The 24,844-nt window shown below is 45.0% G+C and overlaps 2 protein-coding genes across 5 annotated transcripts in view; one reads left to right on the top strand and one right to left on the bottom strand.

Annotated features, from left to right (window-relative positions):
• The window catches only part of LOC115473740 (sulfotransferase family cytosolic 1B member 1-like), a 73,860-nt gene that overhangs the window by 33,663 nt on the left and 15,353 nt on the right, over positions 1–24,844 (bottom strand). For both annotated transcript variants that reach the window (XM_030208813.1, XM_030208811.1), the window contains exon 3: positions 11,680–11,829. In XM_030208813.1, coding sequence (XP_030064673.1) covers positions 11,680–11,827 — 148 coding nt within the window. In that variant the 5' untranslated portion in view covers positions 11,828–11,829. The remainder of the gene's footprint in view (positions 1–11,679; positions 11,830–24,844) is intronic.
• The window catches only part of LOC115473741 (sulfotransferase 1 family member D1-like), a 39,360-nt gene continuing 36,910 nt past the window's right edge, over positions 22,395–24,844 (top strand). The window contains exon 1 of one of the 3 annotated variants that reach the window (XM_030208815.1): positions 22,395–22,498. The gene's annotated coding sequence lies outside the window, so the exon portion shown is untranslated. Of the gene's footprint in view, positions 22,499–22,649; positions 22,716–23,842; positions 24,672–24,844 lie in introns of those variants that run through there. The other 2 variants (XM_030208816.1, XM_030208817.1) reach the window with 2 other exon arrangements.

The following is a 24,844-nucleotide window of genomic DNA, read 5'->3' as shown; positions in this document are numbered from 1 at the left end:
GGCAGAGCGAGCAGGGAACCAGCGAGGCGCCGACACCCCCCCAGCTGCGTGCTCTCGGTGGATTGGCCCGCCCACCCGCCCCTCACCGCTTTCCAGGTATGTTCTCGCGGGCGGGGGGGGGGTGTTGCACTACGGAGGGGGGAGGGTGCGTCGCGCTGCACCCGGGGGGGGGGGTGCGCAGCGGCGACCCGCCCCGGGTGTCAAGCTGCCCTCGCGACGTCACTGACTGTCACCATCTATGCTGGTCAATAGCAAATGCAAATGTTCCATTAGGCAAAATTTAGAAAAAAAAATCAATAGTTAATGGCAAAAATGTAAAAACAGATTAATAAAGAGAAACAATAAAATGACTTGATTAAAAACTCAACCAAGGGGCAGGTGTGCCATCAGCCAAAGGAAAGCATCATATGAAGAAGTAATGCCAAGAATAATTTATGTTTCTGAAGCCGGTGTAACACATTTACATACAAGACAGGTATGTGGTATTATTATAAGAACACATAAGTCAGCATCAAAATTTAAAATGTCTTATGACAAAGAGCAAATTCCTTTTCTTGACATATCGATTAAGTTCAACACAGACAATTTGAAACATATCGCAAACCCATTGATATTAATACATTTTTGAACTATACAAGCTGTCATAACACAGCATTGTAAAGAAATCTGCCATGTGGCCAGTTTTTCAGAACAGGAAATTTTGCTCATAAAATTTTGATTTTGAAATATCAGTCCCAAATAATGGGCAATAGGGGGCCCTTTTACTAAGGCGTGTAGGCACCTACGTGCGTATAAGGTACATCAAATTAGAACTACCGACCAGCTACCGCGTGCCCCGGGCAGTAATTCTAATCTTGGCGCGCGTCCAAAACACGAGGCAGAAAATAATTTCTATTTTCTACCAAGTGGTGCTAACCGGAAATAATCGGCACTGTACATGCACTGATGATTACCGCCCATAATGCGTGAGACCTTACTGCTAAGTCAATGGGTGGTGGTAAGGTCTCAGGCCCAAAATGGACACGTGCTGATTTTTATTTATTTATTTATTTAGTACATTTATACCCCACTTTTTCCCACAGGTGTGCAGGCTCAAAGTGGCTTACAATGTAATGAAAAGGCGGTTGCCAGATCAGTTGTTATACAGTTACAATCAAAAGAGATAGGATAAAAGGAACAAGGGAATAAGAAAAGGGGGAAATGGCAAGAGAGTCTAAAAGGTCCATGAAGATGCAATTAGGAAGGACTGGTAGTTATATGATGAATCCTTGGAGGAGGCTATCCGAGATAGGCTGGGCTGAGGTAGAATCCAGAAGCTGAGATGATTGGGTTAACAGCTTTTGGCAAAAAAAAGGCCTCTTTTTGCAGGCATGCTGAAAAATAGACCTGCGCGCCTCCAATACACGTGTCTATACCAGCGCAGGCCATTTTTTGGTGCACCTTAGTAAAAGGGCTCCTAGATTTGTTGAAAGACATTATCTCAGAAAATATATGGATGAAGGTTACAGAAAAGCAATATCAGTTGAGAGAGAGTCATTTTTTGATGACAAAAACAGCAAAACACAAAGACAGAGTTGTTTGTACATTACCTTATACACATCTAGTTAAGGGGCCCTGTTTACTTTAGCATGTACTAATGCTAAAGACACTCATAAGAATATATGGGTGTCTCTAGTGTTGAGTGCACTAAAAATGCTAGCGCACCTTAATAAACAGGGACCTAAATGTTTTGTAAGAATATTCATTCCCAAACTTGAATACAAACAACACACAATCCCCACAGAAAACAATAAGAAAGTGTGACAATCTGCAAGGTTAATGGGAGGAAAAAGCCTCAAGGTACTCTTGACCAACAGGTCTATAGAGCTACAAATGATCTACCTGACCAATACTATGGTCTAAAAAGGATTGATTACCTCATCATAGGCAAAAAACCTTCCCAAAACCCGCAATATTTAACATCAACAAGAGGTCTCAGCGCATTTGGCAACAATAAAAAATCCTGGTGTACTTAAATAAACCATCCAATCTTCCAATCATGGTACGTTAGAAAAAACAACATTCATGGGTGAGTAGCTTGAAGGGAACAGTTACTTAGCTCGATAATGCTCATTCCTGCAGACTCTTCTCTTCCACAGCAGCCAACAAATTCCAGGACCGACGATGGCCAGCATTTCGTTTGTGCCTTATAGAGCAAAGCCGCTTCAGGGTCCAAATAGTGGCAGCTGCAAAGGAGGAAAGCCACTCATCAAACGACTGAATGCAACACAACATAATAAGACCAAAATCTGCTTGCAACCACTCCATTCTTACAAATATGATCGCTCCCCGGCTTGACTCTTCTGTCTAGTGACAATACGATTTTCAAAATGGAGGCTTTTAAACGTTCCTGTGTGACGTCAGACGCCCTGACATCTGCATCCAATCAGAACTCAAGAAGGTAAAATTCAATGAAATACAGTGCATTCCATTTAAGTGCACATCGGATAAGCACTTGCATGCCGTACTTCAGTCCCGTTTTTGGCACCATCAATTTCTATGGGGACAAACTTCGGTTTAGCGCACCACTGATAAGTGCAAGATTCGCTTATATGCATGGTTTAAGACCGCTCATCTGCAGGAAAGACTCCGCATAAGAGCGCACACGAAATATGGAAGCCGATTGGCGTGTGACAACCAATGAGATTTCAAATTTACCGCCCCTTTAACTGCCACAGGCAGAATAAGCAAAAGAATGTTGTTAGAGTGTACACTGGGGTCATCGTCGTTGTCATCGCGCAACTGTAAGACTTTAACACTGGCTGAACGAATAGAAGTTCTTAAAAAATTAGAAAACAAACAAAGTCAAGCATCTATTGCTAAAGAATATGGTGTCAATCCCAATCAAATTTCATGTGTCTTGAAGCAGAAAGACCAGCTTCTGGAAGACTGGCAAAACAATACAAATCCACAATGAAAACGGGCGGGAAAAGCTGAGGAGGTAGAAGATGCTCTTCTTCGGTGGTTTTCTCGACTCAGGAGCAGACAGTTTCCTGTCAGTGGTCCACTGCTTATAGAGAAAGCTAACCAGCTAGCTGAAAGTCTTGGACTAAATGAATTCAAAGCCACTGTTAGATGGTTGGAAAGATGGAAGGAGAGGAACAACATAAAATTCAAGAAACAGCACGGTGAGAAACAAGATGCTGATGACTTTGGTGCTGAAAATTGGGTTGTTTCAGTTCTTCCTACCATCTCGAACGAGTTCTTGTGACATTTTCAATGCTGACGAAAACGGTCTCTACTGGCAAGCGATTCCTGATGGAACACTTGCATTCAAACCTGCCGAAACTATTGGAGGTAAAACGTCGAAGGACCAACTGACGATCCTCCTTTGCTGCAATATGGATGGGAGTGAGAAGTTGGAACCCCTCGTCACTGGAAAGAGCAAACAGCCCAGTTGCTTCATGAAAGTTAAGTGGCTTCCTGTGTCATACGAGGCTAACGCAAATTCATGGATGACTGGGGAAATTTGGAAGCAGTGGCTAAAGAAGTTAGACACTAGAATGCGGGCACAAAAGCGTCAGATTTTGTTGCTTTGTGATAATTGTGCTGCACACAGGGATGATGTCAGGCAGTCTAACATCAAGGTGGTCTTCCTGCCACCAAACACTACCTCTCTGATCCAACCTATGGATCAGGATATAATAGCCAATTTCAAACAACATTATCGGGCTCTTGTGCTACGTCGTCTGATGAGCGTTATGGATGACCAGACTGGCAAGGATAAATGTGCTGTTGAACTGGCTCGTAATCTATCACTGTTGGATTCCCTACATATGCAGAAAGAAGCCTGGAATCATGTTACACAGGCAACCATTGTGAACTGCTACAAGCGACAAGCTTTGTTAAGGATGTGGAGAGGGACAAAACAGATGCAGCCGTTGCAAACGCGTCAGATGAACAGGTTATTGACATCCCAGCCGGTGTTACTGAAGAGGAGTTTCATCGCTACGTAGCTGTTGATTATAATGTCAAGATATGCGCCTACATGCAGGCAACAACAGCTGATGATGAAACAGCTGATGAAATGAGCAGTGAGGCACATGCTGATGAAATTCAACAACCTGCTCCTATCACTTTTGCAAGAGCGCTGGAGAGTCTCAACACAGTGTGGGCCTATCTGGAGGCCACTGGATGTCAGTGCTATGACAGTTTTTACCGTCTGGCAGACGTAGTCTATGGAACTCACAGACCCAATAGTGTACAGAGGACTATAACTGATTACTTCAAGTAAGCCTAAAGTCAGTTAACAAAGACTGTATACTGTATGTATAATAATAAACAGTACTGTACATATGTTTATCAGATGTCAAGCTTCTTTGGGTCACAACGGTTAAGTGCACGCTCCAGTTAACTGCATGCATTTCTTTGGTCCCAGACCCTTGCACTTAAGTGGATTGCACTGTGTAAACATTGCTCGCAAGATATAAACCTATCGAAAAATGTGTCACAAAAAAATCTTCAAAGAAAATGACTCCACTCGATGTGAGAGTTCAGTCCATTTGGTTCTAAGGTTTTCAATGGAAAAATCCACTTCCGTTCTCTTTGTAATAGCAGACGCCGCATATCACCGCCTTTCTTCATTGGATGTATCAATTGCAAAATCACACACCTTAAATCCTCAAAGGAATGGTTACTTGAAATACAGTGTACTACTAAGGGTAAATTCACCTTCCTGGTTCGAATGGTGCTCCGATGCTCAATCAGACGAGCCTGCAGCGTCCTAGAGGTCTGCCCCACATAAAGTTTCTTAACGGGGCATTGTAACAATATATCACCCCTTTAGATTTGCAAGAAGTAAAGTCTCTCAATGTGTATGTTCTATTTGTGGTTGGATTCTGAAATACTGAAGTCTCAGACATTACATCGCACAGGTCATAGGTTTTTTGCCTATGATGAGGTAATTGATTCTTTTTAGACCATAATATTGGTCAGGTGGATCATTTGTTGCTCTATAGACCTGTTGGTCAAGAGTACCTTGAGGCTTTTCCCTCCCATTAACCTTGCAGATTGTCACACTTTCTTACTGTTTTCTGTGGGGATCATGTGTTGTTTGTATTCAAGTGAGGGAATTTTTGTCTCCACAACCACAGTGTTTAATATTTGTAAGAATATTAAAACAGCATTGGCAAATAATTCAAGGTACAGCATACAGAAAAGAAATCAATCTGAGAGACATATTAGTTCACTCTGCCCTTCCAAAAACTACAAATCATGTTGTTAAATTACCTAAGGGGCATTTTAAATATGGGTTCTGTTCTGTTTGTCATGTCAATGTAAATAGCAAGTCTTTTAAATATCCTGTTACCAACGAGGTCTATGAACTGAGATAGTTTTCCAATTGCAAAAGTGAGGGAGTTGTTTATCTACAAACAAGAAGAGACCAGAAAGAGCAATCCCTACGTAAAAATCCAAGGCAAAAAGAGCAGGGATGAGCACTGAGACTGCACAATGCTGATACTTCTTTAAACTTCCAGCCGATCTAGAAGGAGAACTTATGATCTCTGAGGCAGGTAGTGGTCTAAACATGGCCCGTCTTGGGTCATTTTGATTTCCATGTGGTGTTTAGTTTTAGTTCAAATATTTTTTGAGTGACATTTTTGGATTTCTCTTTTGATATGGTTGTGGAGATCCATTGCCCATCCTTGCTCTTTTTTCCTAGGAGTTGTTTATTTAGCCATTTGTCCCTATAATAATATGTATGTTGGTAAAACTAAATAGTAATAGTAAGGGGCCCTTTTACTAAACCATGTAGGTGCCTATGCAAGCCCAATTCACGCCAATTTGGAACTACCATCTGGCTACCACATGGCTCGGGTAGTAATTTCACTTTTTATGCCTATCCATTACACGTACTGGAAAAATATTTTATTTTCCGGTGAACGGCGCTAACCGGGTGGTAATTGGCATTGTACGTACATTGACAATTACTGCCCGGTTAACATGTGAGACTTTACCGCTCAGTGAATGGGTGGTGGTAAGGTCTCAGACCCAAAATGGACGTGCACCAATTTTCATTTTGCCGCACATCCATTTTCAGCAAAAAAAAGATATTTTTTTACAGGTACGCTGAAAAATGGATCTGCTCGCATCCAAAACAAATGCCTACACTACCGCAGGCCATTTTTCAGTGCACCTTAGTAAAAGGACCCCATAGCTTTATGAACTTTGTTCCTGCTATACCTTAGAAGTTTTCACCCTTCTTGATTATGTTTTGAAAATGGAGTTTTTTTAATGACCTGTGATGGGATTTTGTGACTCTACTCTTATTATTGTATTTGAGAGTGTGAGTTGTGGTTCTGAGGTCTTTTTTCTCTACTTTTTTTGGTTGTTTGGGGTGAATCTGCTTGGTTTTATATTTAGAAACTGTGTTATTAGTAGTTTCTAGCTCTTCAGTTGCACACTAATGCTGACATTAGCACAGCTTTGCTCTATAAAGCCCTTTTTGGTGGCCATGCTAGGAATGGGCTTAGCATGTGGGAAAAGCTCGCCTAAGGACGCGCTAAGGGCCAAATTCTATAAGTAGTACCTAAAAATCAGTGCTGAAAATTTAATGCGCGTAGCACAATTCTATAAAGGGTATGCATCCTTTATAGAATCATGGTTACATATGAGCAGGCATAGTTGTACGCGCCTACAGTTAGGCGTGATTCTATATTGTCACAAGTATGTGAGCTTTTGGCAGTGAGTTTGTCATTTAGTTAGCTTCTCAGCTCTAGTTATTCTCTGCCCAGCAGGATCATTACAAGTCAATGGTTGCTTGCAATAAAACAAATCAGTTATTAGGATGTATAGTAAAGCTCTCCTGATGGAGTTTCCATTATAAATAAAGTTCTAAGCTCAAGTATAGTGACAAACACAGCTTGGTCCTCAGAGGGCTTGTTCCCCCTGCAGTGCTCTCCTCAAAGTCTTTAAGTTCCATTCTGTGCTTAGAGTTTTGTATCTCTTTCTAGCCTTCCTCCCCTTTTCAGGACTCCATGTAGGTCAGTCCTTCTCCTTTGAACAATCCCTGTACTTTAGGGGGGGGAACCCCCCTTTCTTTCCCTTTCAAAAACCCTTCAGACTCTGCTTTTTCTCTCTTTACGCCCAAGTCCCTCTTCAGTAATTTCTCTTAACAAAATATCACTAAAGGTCCTTTGCAGCAGCACAAATAATATCACAGACCCAAAAGGAAATACAGCTTTGGCTCTTCTCTGCATCTGCCAGGGCTGGGCAGCCACATCCCTTTCAGTTTTTGCTTTTTTCAAACTGGGCCACAAATGGCTGCCATAAACAATCTCCAACTGCTTCTACGAAGACTTCAATTCAAGGTAAAAGAGAAGGACAAGATTCAAAAATTTAGTTCCACGGCTTCCCCGGTGATGTGGGGCCTGACTCCTTCAAGTCTGCACGAGCTGGTTCCCTACCTCCATTTCTGCTGGGCTGTCCTTGGTCTGAAGGTTTGTTAATTGGCAGAGTTGCCAGATAGTGAAAACTTTTCCAGCCCAATTCATGCCCCAAAAAATAGCCCAACAGTTCTGACACAAAAAAAATAGCTATGTGAGGAGGCAGGGGAGGGGGGTGGGGTGTCTTCCATTTAAGATACTACTGTACAGGTAAAATCTACACAAAAATACTCTCTCACAATTTTTACTAAATAATGTGCACTGAAAACTTCAATCCTATATATAATAATTCTCACCTCCAACATTCTGTGCCTGGGACCATGGCTCCCTAGGCTGGAGGTGGTCTGCTAGGCAGACACGCACTGACGTCATGACAGCTGATTCCAAGGCAAGGGGAGGAGTAGGGAAACATGCGCAGCGTAGGGAAACATGCGCAGCGTGTTTCCCTACTCCGCCCCCTGCCTCGGAATCAGCTGTCACCTCCCGCGCTACGGCCCCCTCGCCCCCTTCGGCGAACCTGTCCCCCCCCCGGACTGCCGAAAACCACCCCCCGCCACCGTTGTGTACTACCTGTGCTGACGGGGGACCCAAACCCCCGACAGCCGAAGTGTTGTGCCCTTCGCGTTCCTTCCTCATCTTCTCTGGAAGTTCCTCTGCGTGCGTCTGACGTCAGACACACGCAGAGGAACTTCCAGAGAAGATGAGGAAGGAACGCGAAGGGCATAACAACACTTCGGCTGTCGGGGGTTTGGGACCCCCGTCAGCACAGGTAGTACACAACGGCAGCGGGGGGCGGTTTTTGGCGGTCTGGGGGGGGGCGACAAGTTCACCAAAGGGGGGGGGGGGGCGAGGAATTGCCTGCCTAGGGCCCGTTTCCTTGCCTACAAAAACGGGCCTTTTTTACTAGTGATATAATATTTTCTAACTATTTTCATTTATATTAGTCATATTCATAATAAGTATAATAAATTTATCATAATAAATTTGTATAAGCACTTAGCTTAAGTATCAAGATCCCAACAGGAATGCACCGAGGCAGGCCAGGAACAGGAACATACCAAGGCAGGACCTGTACAGAATTATCCCTTTGGGGACAATTTTAACAGCGGGAGCCCTTGTTCAGACACCCCAATGCACAGTGAGAGCCTATTTCATAAACAGAATCTGAACGCCCGGATTCCATTACAGATAACTAGTGTGACCCAGCATCGGTGTGCCTAACATTTACAGACCCACAGTTACTCCAGCCATACTTCTAGCATAACTGTGGCCACATAAATGCAGCAAGGGCATGCAAAACTTAAGGCATTCTATAAGTTACATGTGTAAGTTCGAAAATGCTAGACCTCTACTCCAAAAACTACACTGGCTACCAATCAAAACACACATATCCTTCAAGATATGTTCTTTAGCTTACAGAATAATTTTCAGTCTCTCACCTGGCTACATGACCAACCTAATAGATTTACCAATCCGCAATGCAACTAACAGGCTTATTTTCGAAAGAGAAGGGCGCCCATCTTTCAACACAAATCGGGAGATGGGCGTCCTTCTCCCAGGGTCACCCAAATCGGCATAATCGAAAGCCGATTTTGGGTGTCCCCAACTGCTTTCCGTCGCAGGGACGACCAAAGTTCCCGAGGGCATGTCGGAAGCATAGCGAAGGTGGGACTTGGGCATGCCTAACACCTGGGCGTCCTCGAACCATAATGGAAAAAAGAAGGGTGTCCCTGACGAGCACTTGGTCGACTTTACTTTGTCCCTTTTTTCTTACGATTAACCTCAAAAAGGTGCCCGAACTGACCAGATGACCACTGAAGGGAAATGGGGATGACCTCCTCTTACTCCCCCAATGGTCACTAACCCCCTCCCACCCTCAAAAAAACAACTTTAAAAATATTTTGTGCCAGCCTCAAATGTCATACTCAGGTCCTTCGCAGCAGTATGCAGGTCCCTGGAGCAGTTTTAGTGGGTGCAGTGCACTTCAGGCAGTTGGACCCAGGCCCATCCCCCCCTACCTGTTACACTTGTGGTGGTAAATGTGAGCCCTTCAAAACCCACTGTACCCACATCTAGGTGCCCCCTTCACCCCTAAGGGCTATGGTAGTGGTGTACAGTTGTGGGTAGTGGGTTTGGGGGGGGGGGGGCTCAGCACACATGGTAAGGGAGCTATGCACTTGGGAGCAATTTGTCAAGTCCACTTCAGTGCCCCCTAGGGTTAACAAAATGGCGCTCCGTATTTAACTGGACGCCATCAAGTACAACCAATCAGATCACCTTTTAAATTTAAAGGGACCAACCCAGTTATACTGTTATCCATACTGAACTATTCCTAACAGAGAGAAATGGATATACTACTCATAAAAAAGTTTTCCACTCAATTCTGATATTCAGACCATTGGGAGCTATGGTGTTTAATCAATTTATCCAACACTGCTCCGTTTGGATGAGTTTACGATCCCTGTCTCCTCCATGTATAGAGGCTGGGATATGATCGATTATGAAGTATTTGTAATCCCAAAACGTGTGTGGTTTCTATGCTATGAGCGACTAAAGGTGCTTGTAAGTTTTTATACTTTATGTTATATTTATGATCGCTCAGATGTTGTTTCAGTGTTCTGGTGGTCTTTCCCACATAAAGTTTACTACAGATGCACTGTAAAACATAGACCACGTATTTGCTATTCTACAAGCATCAGTTGAGAATTGCATATGCACGGGGTCAAAATTTACATGATGTTTTACAAAGTAAAATCTTTACCTCAGATGAAAGATTACATTTAGGTCATAAGGAATGTGGCAGTTGTAAATTTTGCCCTTTGATGAGTGGTATCAGTTTTTTTTATTAATCCTTTGGACAACAAAAAATACCAACTAAGATATAGTACAAATTGCAATAGCAAATACGTGGTCTATGTTTTACAGTGCATCTGTAGTAAACTTTATGTGGGAAAGACCACCAGAACACTGAAACAACGTCTGAGCGATCATAAACATAACATAAAGTATAAAAAATTACAAGCACCTTTAGTCGCTCATAGCATAGAAAACACACACATGTTTTGGGATTACAAATGCTTCATAATCGATCATATCCCAGCCTCTATACGTGGAGGAGACAGGGATCGTAAACTCATCCAAACGGAGCAGCATAGGATAAATTGATTAAACACCATAGCTCCCAATGGTCTGAATATCAGAACTGAGTGGAAAGCTTTTTTATGAGTAGTATATCCATTTCTCTCTGTTAGGAACAGTTCAATATGGATAACTGTATAACTGGGTTGGCCCCTTTAAATTTAAAAGGTGATCTGATTGGTTGTACTTGATGACATCCGGTTAAATACGGAGCACCATTTTGTTAACAACAGTTCCGTCGAAAATCGGACAGGGCACAACATAAGGTATGAGTAATACACAAGATAGAATAGCTGTTCCATATACTTTCACTTTTCTCTGGTTGATAAAAGTATTCTGTTATATGTCTCTACAGGGCACTTGAAGACTTAAAAGGGTAACGTTCCTAAACAAGCTCAAACGAAACAGGGGCTCGCTGTAGAGCGTAACCCGATATTCCATGTCAGCATAAGATAAGTACCTTATGTTAGGAATTTAATGTATATGAAGAAACACTATATTACAGATTACAGAATACAGATAATAGAAAAAGAAAAAATAAAACTAATAAATAACTCAGAGGTTTTTTCGGCTTATGAAGAAGCTTACCAGAAGACCGCATTGCAGTGTTTGAAGTTAATGGTGGATTCTGGATAGCCAAGCCTTCACATTGATAAAATCAAAAGTGAATGCAAAGCATCTGCAGCCTTTTCCTCTGTAACTGTGTAACTAAAGTGCAGTATTTCTGTACTTGGGAGAAAATTGCTTGCTTTTTGGTTGATATACTTCCTAAGAAGCAATCTCAACATAACCAGGTTGTAGACACAAATCTGATTTCCTATCAGTTGCCTACATCTAATAGTGAAATGATCAGTTGAGACTACGTAACAGGAAAAATAGGAAGACCATCTATTTGCTAAGGCATGAGCAGTATTTGAAGGGACTGCAGAAGAAACTAATGAATGGGGCAATAACGTCCCAACTTTGGAACATATGCCTTTGATTTGGGTAGTATCTCACTAGCCGTAGTTGGCTACTGTTAAGGTAATGATTCATCAATATTAAGGCAGTTGATTATGTTTGGGGAAGTGGCTCATAATCTTTGGGACATTTGGTTCTCTTTGGAGCAGTAACTCACCAGACTTGGGATAGGTTGCTATGACAATGTCATCCGGCAAGGCTTGAAACTCATCAATTCTCGCCCAGTTTTCTGAGAAGGCACTTATCATTGGGACTCCTCGAATCAACACCCAGTCCTTACGAAAGTAATTTTCATGGACTTCCATTTCTGAAACAGAAGAAAGAGAATGATATATATACCTCTTATCTGTATAGAGAAACAAGACCCAAAAGACAGCTAAAACCTCCAAATCTCCTGCTTTAAATTAGTGGCCAAGAGACAAACATTTTTGGCTGGGCAGCAAATAGGGAAGTGCTGGTCTAGAAAGATATCAGAGTAAACACATGTTCAAGGCTGGACAGCTGACTGCTGTTCTGAAATTTTCTGGCATTTTCTTTTGGGTCTGCTTATTTCTGTGTGTTTCTGTGAGTTCCCACTGATAGTGGCAAGACAGAAATCTCTGGCTGACCACAAACTGACATCCCAACTGTTTGTTACTGAGCAGAGGTGTGGCAAGGACACTAAGGCCCTATCACAGGTCTCCTATGTACTCGCAGGATTGCTGATTGAGTGATATATGAGGTGGTCCTTTCTGTGATGGGAAGGGTATATAAGTAAATGCTCATCTAAAGAGACTCTGAAATAGTCCTGATGGCAAGAGAGTTTCATATCCTTGTATCAGTCTATTTCCAGGGGGGGTACTCTTCCCCCCCCCCCCCCCCGATAGAAACTAATTCTCTATAGCTAAGAATCTTTCATTCTTTCTTTCTTCCTTTCTTTTTCTTCTTTCTCTCGTTCTATGACCTTTGTAAGTTTGTATGACAGTGAGGAATAAAACTTTCCTTCCTATTGTTAGACTCTGTTCTGTAAAACTACTACTGCCAAGAGCCAATAATATTTCTTGTGCTGTTGCTAGTGAGAAATAAAGATTCCTTTTCTTCTTCTAACTTAGCCTGAGTTTTTTGTAAGAATAGCATGACCAAACACACAGCTTAGTACAAAATTGTTGACCCTGATGTTTCTGGGGTGCTTTTCGTGCTTTCTGTCGTCTGTTGGCCAGAGGGAAGATTACACTTTATTTTTGTTTAATTTTATTGCTGTCTATTTTTATGATATCCTTTGTTTTAGCTGTTGAAAAACTTTGAATTTTGGTACATCCTAACTATCACAAGGTATGGATAGTTGGTGGTTATCTCAGGAGACGTCCTGAAGGAGAAGGGATCCCAGCCCATTTTGTCCCCTATTTTGTCACAAAGATTCGTAAGTATATAATTGCTATTCTGTTAGGGAAGATTTTCTTATCTTATTTGAGTTCTCTTTCAAATCTTAGTTCACATTCTTTGAATTTTTCCTTTGATACTCACTATGCCTGCCTCCTTTTTACAAATGGTTTGTGCTCAGAATCTTCTGATTACTAAAGCTACAATCCTTTATTAAAAAAAATAATTAAAAAATGGCACAGGGCTACTAACAAGAATTCCTCCTTCTCATGATTACAGGAGGCTTCTTTACATCCTTGTCTCTTTAAATGTTTGTTTGCTTTCATAACTCTAAAGCACTGTAACTAGGGATATATTTCATTTTTGCTGTAGGCAATTGCAACTGTGTCAATTGTTAAAGAATTGTTATTGTTTCAGGATTTATAAGTAAGAATAACAGAGAACTTTTTTGAAGCATGGGTTGACACAAATGAATATAGAGGGACAGTAAGCTGTACTTTGCTGCATGTTTATTTAGCATCATTTCTTTGTAAATAGCTTTGTTTTCAGCTAAATTAAAGAAATGTCACTTCAGTTTGAGAGCACTAAACGTTTCTTTGAAATGAACTGTTTTTTTTCTGTACTATATGTTGATATCTCCTTCTCTGTGTGAGCCTTTGGTAAAACTTGCATTTCAACAGTACTGATAAGGATTAAATTACCTTTTTTCTCTAGCCTGAAGCAATTTACTGAACTTTGTACAGATTTCATTAATGACAGGGACAGGGTTTGCTCTGCCCTCCTGAAGAATTCAACAGTTTGCCTTAATATTTCCACTTGTAAGGCTAGTTGTCCAAATCTACTATTTATCTGATACAATTCTATGTCACTGTTTCCTTTGTGTATATGATTTCTAGATAACAATTTTGTTTTCCTGATAAACTTGTTAAAAATTCTACAGTTTTACTTTCAGGATATCCTATATAATAAAAAGCACCTCCAACGTTCTGAAGCTGACTCCGTGGCAGTGATAGTTTGAAGGGTTCGTGCTGCCTCAAACGCTGTATCCATCTCCTGAATTGACGTCACGTACTTCCGGGTTCGTCACAAACAGCAGTGACCAACCACAGGATAGCAGCACGAGGCACAACCTCAACGTCTATAGCCTTCCCTTAGAGTTCGTTCCCTCAGAGTCCTGCCCTCGTGGAAAGAGGAAATGACATCAGCAAGCAGGAGGCACAACCTCAACGTCTATAGCCTTCCCTTAGAGTTCGTTCCCTCAGAGTCCTGCCCTCATGGAAAGAGGAAATGACGTCAGCAGGCAGGACTCTGAGGGAACAAAGTCGAAGGGAAGGCTACAGACGGGCAGGGCTTTCAAAGACGCAGCTGCTTCGACGGAGGTAAACAGGGGAGCGAGGAGAATCGAGGGGGGCAGGGGAGCTAGGAGAATCAAGGGGGGGCTGGAGAGGGAGCAAGGGAGAGATGACAATTGCTGGGTGCCTGGAGGGGGGCAGGGGAGAGAGGAGAATCGTTGGGTGGCTGGAGGGGGGTGCAGGGGAGAGGAGAATCGCTGGGTGGCTGGAGGGGGGCAGGAGAGAGATGAGAATCGCTGGATGGCTGGGGGGGCAGGGGGGAGAAGAAAATCGCTGGGTGGCTGGAGGCGGAGCAGGGGAGAGAGGAGAATTGCTGGGTGGCTGGAGGGGGGGCAGGGGAGAGAGGACAATCGCTGGGTGCCTGGAGGGGGGGCAGGGGAGAGAGGAGAATCGCAGGGTGGCTGGATAGGGGGCCAGGGGAGATAGGACAATCGCTGGGTGGCTGGAGGGGGGGGCAGGGGAGAGAGGAGCATTGGTGGGTGGCTGGAGGGGGGCAAGGGAAAAAGGAGAATCGCTGGGTGGCTGGAGGGGGGCAGGGGAGAGAGGAGAATCGCTGGGTGGCTACAGGGGGCAGGGGACAGAGGAGAATCGCAGGGTGGCTGGATGGGGGGCAAGGGGAGATAGGACAATCGCTGGGTGACTGGAGGGGGGCAGGGGAGAGAGGAGAATCGTTGGGTGGCTGGAGGGAGGCAGGGGAGAGAGGAAAATCGCTGGGTGGCTGGAGGGGGGTGCAGGGGAGAGGAGAATCGCTGGGTGGCTGGAGGGGGGCAGGGGAGAGATGAGAATCGCTGGATGGCTGGGGGGGCAGGGGGGAGAAGAAAATTGCTGGGTGGCTGGAGGCGGAGCAGGGGAGAGAGGAGAATCGCTGGGTGGCTGGAGGGGGGCAGGGGAGAGAGGACAATCGCTGGGTGCCTGGAGGGGGGCAGGGGAGAGAGGAGAATCGCAGGGTGGCTGGATAGGGGGCCAGGGGAGATAGGACAATCGCTGGGTGGCTGGAGGGGGGGGGCAGGGGAGAGAGGAGCATTGGTGGGTGGCTGGAGGGGGGGCAAGGGAAAAAGGAGAATCACTGGGTGGCTGGAGGGGGGCAGGGGAGAGAGGAGAATCGCTGGGTGGCTACAGGGGGCAGGGGACAGAGGAGAATCGCAGGGTGGCTGAATGGGGGGAAAGGGGAGATAGGACAATCGCCGGGTGGCTGGAGGGGGGGCAGGGGAGAGAGGAGCATTCATGGGTGGCTGGAGGGGGGGCAGGGGAAAAAGGAGAATCGCTGGGTGGCTAGAGGGGGGCAGGGGACAGAGGAGAATCGCTGGGTGGCTGGAGGGGGAGCAGGGGAGAGAGGAGAATCGCTGGGTGGCTAGAGGGGGGCAGGGGACAGAGGAGACACACTCGCACCCAGCAGTCTCTCTCTCTCTGTCACACACACACACTTGCATATTCACTCTCTCTCTCCCTATCTCTCTCACACACAGTCACTCTCACACACACTCTCTCAAACATACACACTCTGAGAAAAACCTTGCTAGCGCCCGTTTCATTTGTGTCAGAAACGGGCCTGTTTTACTAGTCTAAAATATTAGGAATATTTGGTCCACATTCCAGTATGATTTTCCCCTATGATAAAACATGTACATGTGTGTCCTAAGACTGACATAGCCAGACCAGTGGAATATAAAGAAATATTATTTATAATATACTCCAAAGAACTTCTTTATTACCTACAGAAATAAAGAATCTCCATGGAGCATTTAAACAGTACTGTTGTACATTTTTTTCTACTTCTGGAGTGGCTATGCCATGTTATTAATTTGCAACAACTCAGTATGTGGCAAAAAGAATTTCTGCTGGCGCCTCACAATAACATGTATCAAAAATCCAAAAGAACTTATTTTGAATTTCAAGCACTCTCAGCTTCATTCAAACAGTTGTACATTCCCTTTAAAGTTTCTAGAGTAGAAGACGGTAAGCCTCAGCCACACTGCTGTAAACTTATAGCAGAGTCTTATGCGCTCGCCTCATCATTGGCTCGACCACCTCAACCCACCTTAACCTATATTATCCTTATAATTGACATGTGTAATTTTTTCACACTCAGTACAGAATTAGGGTCTCTTTTTCTTTAAGATATACTTTTCCATAAAAGATTACTTTTACTTGGATGATATCTTTGCCCCATCTTGATTGTAGAGGCATATGTGCTATATTTCTTGCCTGATCTATGTGAATCTTTGTAAAGGTCAGCCAAGGATGCAGCTTTTGTCTGCCTCATTAGGATTTTTCTTTTTTTTTTTAAGCTGATTTTCTTAGAATGGATTCAAAACTTGACATTCACTTTTTAGAGTCTGATTACTATATTTTCATAGAAGGATAACTTTTACATTAACTGTGAGATTTACTGTAAGGCTCCTGCCTGTATTTTTCTGTTATGTCTACATGCTACATAGTTTTACACTTTAAACTTTGTGATACAGTTTTATTATTCCCAAATGTTTGCATTCTATTCCTCCCTAATATCCCTGAGGGATCAGCTGTAGTTTGCAAGTGAGGGCCATCAACACAGGATTTAACACAGTCCTGCTGAACCTTTTGTTTTGCTAACGTGATTAGTGCTAGGAAACATGTATCTCCTGATTTATGTGTTTAGTTCATCACTCTTATGATAAAGATATATATATATATATATATATATATCTGTGTTACTGTACCTCCGGTAACTAAGATTCCAGACAAATTGCCCCTCAGGAAGAGTGAATCTAGATGAATGTTTACATTAAGAAGTTAATATATTTTGTGTACCTTGAATGAAAATGTTTTGTACTGCCCCAGAACAAAGACAGTGCCTTTCTGGGCTACTGCCTATTTTGTCCTAATAAATTGCCTTCTCTTTCACCATATTATTTCAGAAACAAGAGGGCTATTTCATATACAATTTTTGATGGTAATTGTAAACAGCTGGTATGTTAAACTATTTTCTCCCACTTTCTGAAATTCTTTATGACCTTTATCAAACCTATAAATGGCAAGTGACCGACTCACCTGCAAATGCGCAGTAGAGACTTCCCTCTCTGTCCCGCCCCCGCGTCAAGACGTGATGACGGGGGAAGGGGGGCGGGACAGAGAGGGAAACTGCGCTGAAGGGGAGGGAGGGAACCGCTGACGTCGCTACCGCTCCCCCCCCCCCAAGGTAGCCGCTACCGCCCCCCCACCCCCGGAGTCGCCACCACCCCCCCTTCACCCGGCCCGGGCCCTCTCTTCGTTATTGAACTTACAGCAGCGCCGAAACAGCAGCAAGCAGCTCAGCTTCAGCTCCCGTCGGCCTTCCTTCCCTGCCTGTGCCCCGCCCTCGCCGACGTGACGTCACACGAGGGCGAGGCACAGGCAGTGAAGGAAGGCCAACGGGAGCTACTGCTTGCTGCTGTTTCGGCGCTGCTGTAAGTTGAATAACGAAGAGAGGGCCCGGGCCGGGTGAAGGGGGGGGGTGGTGGCGACTCCGGCGTGGGGGGGGGGGGCGGTAGCGGCTACCTTGGGGGGGGAGGGGACATGGGACGTCTCAGAAGGAGGGGGCCTTGGAGCTGGGAGGGAGGGAGGGAGGGAAGGAAGGGGGCCTGGGGAGCTGGGGGGGCCTGGGGCCTTGGAACTGGGAGGGAGGGAAGGGGGCCTTGGGAGCTGGGGAGGCCTGGGGCCTTGGAACTGGGTGGGAGGGAGGGAGGGCGGGGGGGACGCAGCTGGGAAGGGGGGAGGACTGGAGCCTTGGAGCTGGGAGGGCAGGGGGGCCCTTACAGTTGTGAGGGAGAGCAGGGGGCCTTGGAACTGGGAGGGAGGGAGCTGGGGGGGCCTTGGGAGCTGGGGGGGCCTGGGGCCTTGGAACTGGGAGGGAGGGCGGGGGGCCTTGCAGCTGGGAAGGGGGGAGGACTGGAGCCTTGGAGCTGGAGGGCAGGGGGGCTGTTACAGTTGTGAGGGAGAGCAGGGGGCCTTGGAACTGGGAGGGCGGGAGGGAAGGGGGCCTTGGGAGCTGGGGGGGAGGGCCTGGGGCCTTGGAACTGGGAGGGAGGGAGGGCGGGCAGGCAGGGGGCCTTGCAGCTGGGAAGGGGGGAGGACTGGATCCTTGGAGCTGGGAGGGAGGGCAGGGGGGCCCTTACAGTTGTGAGGGAATGGGGCCCCTTACAGTTGTGAGGGAGAGCAGGGGGCCTTTGAACTGGGAGGGAGGGAAGGGGGCCTTGGGAGCTGGGGGGAGGGCCTTGGGAGCTGGGGGGGAGGGCAGGGGGCCTTGCAGCTGGGAAGGGGGGAGGACTGGAGCCTTGGAGCTGGGAGGGAGGGACAGAGGGGGCCTTGGAGCTGGCAGGGAAGGAGGATGGCAGGGGCTTTGCAGCTGCAATGGGAGGGGGGCCTTGGGGAAAAAAACATTCCAATACCCGCCCGTTTTTACGGGCTTAACGGCTAGTTTAGTATAAATGGAGAAACTGTGCTCCTACATGATTACTTGATGCCCTAATCTTCTTTGTTATGCAAGCTATGAATTAGTTTTCTTACAACAAGTATAGAACTTTATTTTCCCTAATTTCCACTGTTAACAATTGGATGCTGATGTAATTTTTATTTTTCCCTAATTTGTTTTTCCATAAATGAAATGTGTCTATCTAATGCTTTTAAGAAGCCCTAGAGGGGCATAATCGAACGGGAGCGCCCATCTATAAGGGCGGCCATCTCCGGGGACGGTCCCGGGAATGGGCGGAGCCAACCGTATTATCGAACAAGATGGGCGCCCATCTTTCGTTTCGATAATACGGTCAGGGCCGGCCAAATCTCAACATTTAGGTTAACCTTAGAGATGGTCGACCTAAATGTTGAGACCACCGGAGTTAGAGATGGCTGGCCTCGGTTTTCGCCCATAATGGAAACTGAGGCCAGCCATCTCAAAACCGGCGAAATCCGAGTTATTTGGTTGTGGGAGGGTCCAGCATTTGTAGTGCACTGGTCCCCCTCATATGCCAGGACACCAACTGGGCACCCTAGGGGGCACTGCAGTGGACTTAATTAATTGCTCCCAGGTACATAGCTCCCTTCCCTTGGGTGCTGAGCCCCCCAAATCCCCCAAACCTCACTCCCCACAACTGTACACCACTACCACAGCCCTTATGGGTGAAGGGGGGCACCTACATGTGGGTACAGTGGGTTTCAGGTGGGTTTTGGAGGGCTCACATTTACCACCACAAGTGTAACAGGTGGGGGGGGGGGGGTGGGCCTGGGTCCGCCTGCCTGAAGTGCACTGCACCCACTAAAACTGCTCCAGGTACCTGCATACTGCTGTCAGGGAGCTGGGTATGACATTTCAGGCCAGCATAGAGGCTGGCAAAAACATGTTTTTAATTTTTTTTAGGGTGGGAGGGGGTTGGTGACCACTGGGGTTGTACGGGGAGGTCATCCCCGATTCCCTCCGGTGGTCATCTGGTCAGTTCGGGCACCTTTTTGAGGCTTGCTCGCAAGAAAAAATGGACCAAGTAAAGTCGGCCAAGTGCTTGTCAGGGACTCCCTTCTTTTTTCCATTATCACCCATGTGTTAAGCTTCCGACACGCCCCCGTGAACTTTGGTCATCCCCGCGACGGAAAGCAGTTGAGGATGCCCAAAATCGGCTTTCAATTATGCCAATTTGGGTGACCCTGGGAGAAGGATGCCCATCTTGCGATTTGTGTCGAAAGATGGGCGCCCTTCTCTTTTGAAAATAAGCCTGAAAACGTCCTCCATCAGATTACATCTCAGCACTCTTTTGGTTTATCATGATCCAGCTGATAGACTCTCATCTTTCCAGCGTCCTATCATTCTAGATTCATAAAAGAACTTCTTTATGTCAAATCCTATTTTCAGAAGCCTCCTGTGCCACAGGACTTCAACATTGTCCTTAAATCATTTGAGCCAATGAGGTCTGCTGTACTCAAGGATATCATCTGGAAATACTCTTTGTTACCTATGAGCCTGACATACATATTCATATCAAGGTGGTTCTCTTGGGAAGTCTGGTGTTATAAAGATGATGGAATATATTGAAAGTAAATGGAAGTAGAATTAAACTCTCCTTTCATTGGGGCACATGGAATCACATGTTCATCTGTTTTGTAGAAGATTACCTTTTAGATACACAAAAGGATTGTTTTGAACATGTGTCAGGGGCAAGTGGTTTTATAAGTCCAAATAAAAATAAATATTTTGTTTCATGCAGATCTCTTTTGTTTAAACATAACTACATGGGCTATAAGCCCATAATGCAGTCCAGTGGTTTTCTTATATTTTGTTCTTGTGATGTCTTATACTGTGCCAAAACTATCTCCTTGAGGTTAAATGAAGGGACATGGGATGAGCTTATCTGGTCCACAGGAGACAGTATGACTATAAAGTTGAAGTCAGTCCCCCTGCAGCAGCCATCTCCGTTTGTCAACAACAATAGCAAAGTAGATTTGCATTCTCTCTTGTTAGGGGATGGGGGGGGGGGGGGGCAGGGAGATCTAAGAGGAGTTGTGGGGGCTGGGCTGGTGGAATTTTCAAGGGTATGTGAAGGGGGGAGCTTTCTCCCTTCTCCAGCCCCCCCCCCCAATGGGCAGCTTTCTCCCTTCTCCAGCCCCCCCCCCATGTTTTCCGCAGAGGTGGGATGCGCCTGAGGCCCCGACGCTGGCAGAAGGCTGACTGTGTGAATTGCCGGTGCGGTGCTGCGCAGGAGGGAGAAGGCTTCAGGGAGATAAAAAGGGACCACGCCGCGCGAATGGGACAGCCAGGAAGAAGAGAATGGAAAAAAGTAAAAATCGGGAGGGAAGGAGCAGACACAAATGGCACAGGGCGCATAGGCGCCATTTTTCCAAAACATCTGTTTGGGGGAGCGACCACTCCCCCTGCGCCCCACCTAGCTACGCTTCTGCTGGTCATCAATATTGCACAGAACAGTGAAGAAAAATGACTACAAACTACCATTTACAATACATTTTGAAGTTTTTAAAAAATGATATTCATAGTAACATATAGTAAATGACGGCAGATAAAGACCTGAACGGTCCATCCTGTCTGCCCAACAAGATAACTCATTTTACATGGTATGTAATACTTTATATGTATATCCGAGTTTGATTTGTCCCTGCCTTTCTCAGGACACAGACCGTAGAAGTCCACCCTGCACCGGTTTTATTCTCCAAATGCCGGTGTTGCCACCCATGTCCGCTAAGATTCTCGCTGTCTCGCTGCACCCTACGCCTGGAATAAACTTCCTGAGCCCTTACGTCTTGCCCCATCCTTGGCCACCTTTAAATCTAGACTGAAAGCCCACCTCTTTAACATTGCTTTTGACTCGTAACCACTTGTAACCACTCGCCTCCACCTACCCTCCTCTCTTCCTACCCGTTCACATTAATAGATTTGATTTGCTTACTTTATTTATTTTTTGTCTATTAGATTGTAAGCTCTTTGAGCAGGGACTGTCTTTCTTCTATGTTTGTGCAGCGCTGCGTACGCCTTGTAGCGCTATAGAAATGCTAAGTAGTAGTATTAGTAGTAAGATTCCATAGATCCATTCTTTCTAAACAGGATTCTTTTGTGTTTATCCCACGCATGTTTGAATTCCATTACCGTTTTCATCTCCACCACTTCCTGCGGAAGGGCATTCCACGTATCCACCACCTTCTCCGTGAAAAAATACTTCCTGACATTACTCCTGAGTCTGTCCCCCTGCAACCTCAATTCATGTCCTCTAGTTCTACCACCTTCCCATCTCCGGAAAAGGTTTGAATGCGGATTAATACCTTTCAAATATTTGAACGTCTGTATCATGTCACCCCAATTATGTATTTTATCTTCCACATTGTAAGACCTGCCAATCCAACTGAAACAGCTTTAGGCTTTTTACATATTGATCTGATCAACAATAAAGAACTACAAGGCAGATGCAGCAGCTAATAGGTTTGCTTGCTTTGTTTTGAGTGAATGACAATGACGGCTGCGGGGGGGGGGGGGGGGGAGTGGAAATAGAGATTAACCAAATTGGCTTCCTTGCTTACAGTGGACTAGATAGGCTCACTTCCACTCCAGTCTATTGCACCTCTTTAACTTTCTAAAAGATTTGTGCAGCGCTGGGTTATGGCTGGTGATTGCCGTGAAAACAAACAAGCAAGCACTCCTTCAGTCATTAAACCTTATTTTAAGCTTCAGAACGCCCGATCCGCTAAGTTACGCCCCCTTGTGACGTAATGTTACCGTCGCACGGAGGATCGCAACTTTTAAGGAGGTCAAGATTGGTAAGGAAATGGGAGGATCCCGGGAGAATAATCCTCAACTTTAAATACATCAGCTGTCCATACGGAAACGACTGGGCAAAGAAAAAAAATAACTTTTAAAGGTTTTTAAATTGAATCCGGGAGGATCCCGAGGATCCTGCTGTATCCGTCTTTTACCTTTTGCTTGTCTTGTTTACCCTCTGCCTAGACGTGACTTGTGCTCTGCGTCTACCGGTGGGTAAGTAAGTAATCGCTTATCGCTCCCACCACTTCATGATACTTGAGGAAAGAGGTGGCTGAGTATGCATGTTTGTCCTTGGGGCCCTTTCAGCGTTCCAGCTTATCATTGTGTTTTTTAAAGACACGCGGTGTTTGTGAAACCAGCAATGACGGGATTCGGAGGGGAGGGGCACCGAAGGCAAAGTTACTGGCACTGGTGTTGGCCTATGTATAGGGTGTTTGGAGGTTGGATTCATGGGCTTCACCTGTGTTTCGGCACAGGGCGAACGAAAACCAAGCTAATGATTAGCTAAGAACCACAAGACCCAGCTGGCGTGATGTGGTACAGTAGGTTGTCTTGTGGGTTTAACTTCAGCTGGTCTGTGCGTATTCCCAACCCAGGCCAGCTCGAATTCCAAGAATTTATCTTCCCGGGAGGATATGGTTGTATTCACAATTTTTCCACAGAGCACGTTTACTTTTTTTTTTTTTAAGTCCAAGAATTTTATTGGTTTTAGAAAAAGACAATTTATCCGTCAATAACATCAACTGTAACACAGAAGTCAAACAAAAGAGAGAGCAAAAAAAAAAATGTAAACAAGTTACCTAAAATTATAAGATTTCAGATAATTATCCACATGAGACCAAGTTTTAGCAGTAAAACATCTCACCTGTTTTGTTTGCAACAGAGGTTTCAAATTTAGGAATCTGTAAAATTGAATGCCTCCAAAAAGCAGGATTGAGATTAGAATTATCTTTCCAATGCATAAGAACCAGTTTTAGGGGGAGCGTGTGCGAGCACTTGACAAGATGGACGCTTGAAGTTTTTCTCTCCCTGCCTCCGCTAGAATATTGTTCTCAAAATTAGCATCTTCAGACTTCCTTTATTGATTTCCGTACCGAATTGCTAATCCAACATGTCTCAGTCAAAACCAACGAAAATAGACTCTGTAAGTATACCTCTGACTGGCGCAAAGAGGTCAAAAATGGACCCGCTCACGCCAGAAAAGGCGCTACAATCAAAACTTCCGCTCTCTACTGTGGAAATCATAATGGAGGACATTAAAGTCGCTCAAAGATTTGACTGCAAAGCATTTTCAAGCTACTTGCAATCTCAAAGAGGAAATACAATCACGTTCTACTACGCTAACGGTTTTTACCATTCGAGTGGAAACCTTGGAGACACGAGTAGATAAAAATGCGCTTTTAATGGCACAGCAGAATGACCAATCTGACCAACGTTTTCGGAAAATGGAGTTACAAATTGAGGACCTCTCCAACAGAAATAAGAAGAATAACATTAGAATAATTGGACTCCCAGAACTCAATTTCCTAGCTACCTGGCTCCCGAAAACTCTCTAACTTAAATCCAATTGTCCGTTAGAATTTGAACGGGCCCACAGGTCGCCGTCCCACTATAAGCACGGCATGCAACATCCTAGGCCGATCGTGGCCAAACTTCTCCGGTTTCCACAAGCTCTCGCTATCCTTACAGCAGCTCGCATGATTTAAGGATCTCAAGTTTGAAGGGAAAAGGCTCTTGATAGTACCTGATCTAGCAAAGACCACTGCTCAAAAAAGGAAAGCCTTCTTGGCTCAGAGCCCGCCTTAAGTCGCTTGGGGCTCGTTACGGGTTGCAGTACCCAGCTCGCATGCAAGTAACCCTTCATAACTCTACTAAGTTTTTTTGACTCGCCGGATTAACTGCAACTATACCTGGATCTAGTGCAAATGCAGGGCATGTCTTCATAACTTCTGCCTGTTGATGGAGCACGTCTGAGTTTTTTTTGTCTCTTCATTCTGCCGGTGTTTCTCTAGTGATGTGACTGCCTCTTCTTGTGGACCTGCTGGTTTATGGCAGCCATTCATTTTGAATCTACATTTTTTTCATAGCTTATGCGCTATCCTCAAACGTTGTGATTGCTTCAGTGTCCCAGCAAAACAGGATGTATGTTTAATCAGTTTTTGCCCTACTGTGAGTATGAATGTATACTTATTCTTTAAGTCTGTACCCAGCTTTACTGCTCAGGTTCAATTGTAATTGTAATACTCTTGCACATCCACTGAACATTATTTTGCTGGACCGCAAACATAAGTTGAAATTTATCTCTCTGATATGGTACACTAGGCAGCCAATTTGGTTTCCTA

The sequence above is a fragment of the Microcaecilia unicolor genome, chromosome 7 (assembly GCF_901765095.1).
Source record: "Microcaecilia unicolor chromosome 7, aMicUni1.1, whole genome shotgun sequence".
Taxonomy (NCBI): Eukaryota; Metazoa; Chordata; class Amphibia; order Gymnophiona; family Siphonopidae; genus Microcaecilia; species Microcaecilia unicolor.
The sequence above is the reverse complement of the archived record's forward strand: the minus strand, read 5'-3'. Positions and strand labels throughout refer to the sequence as shown.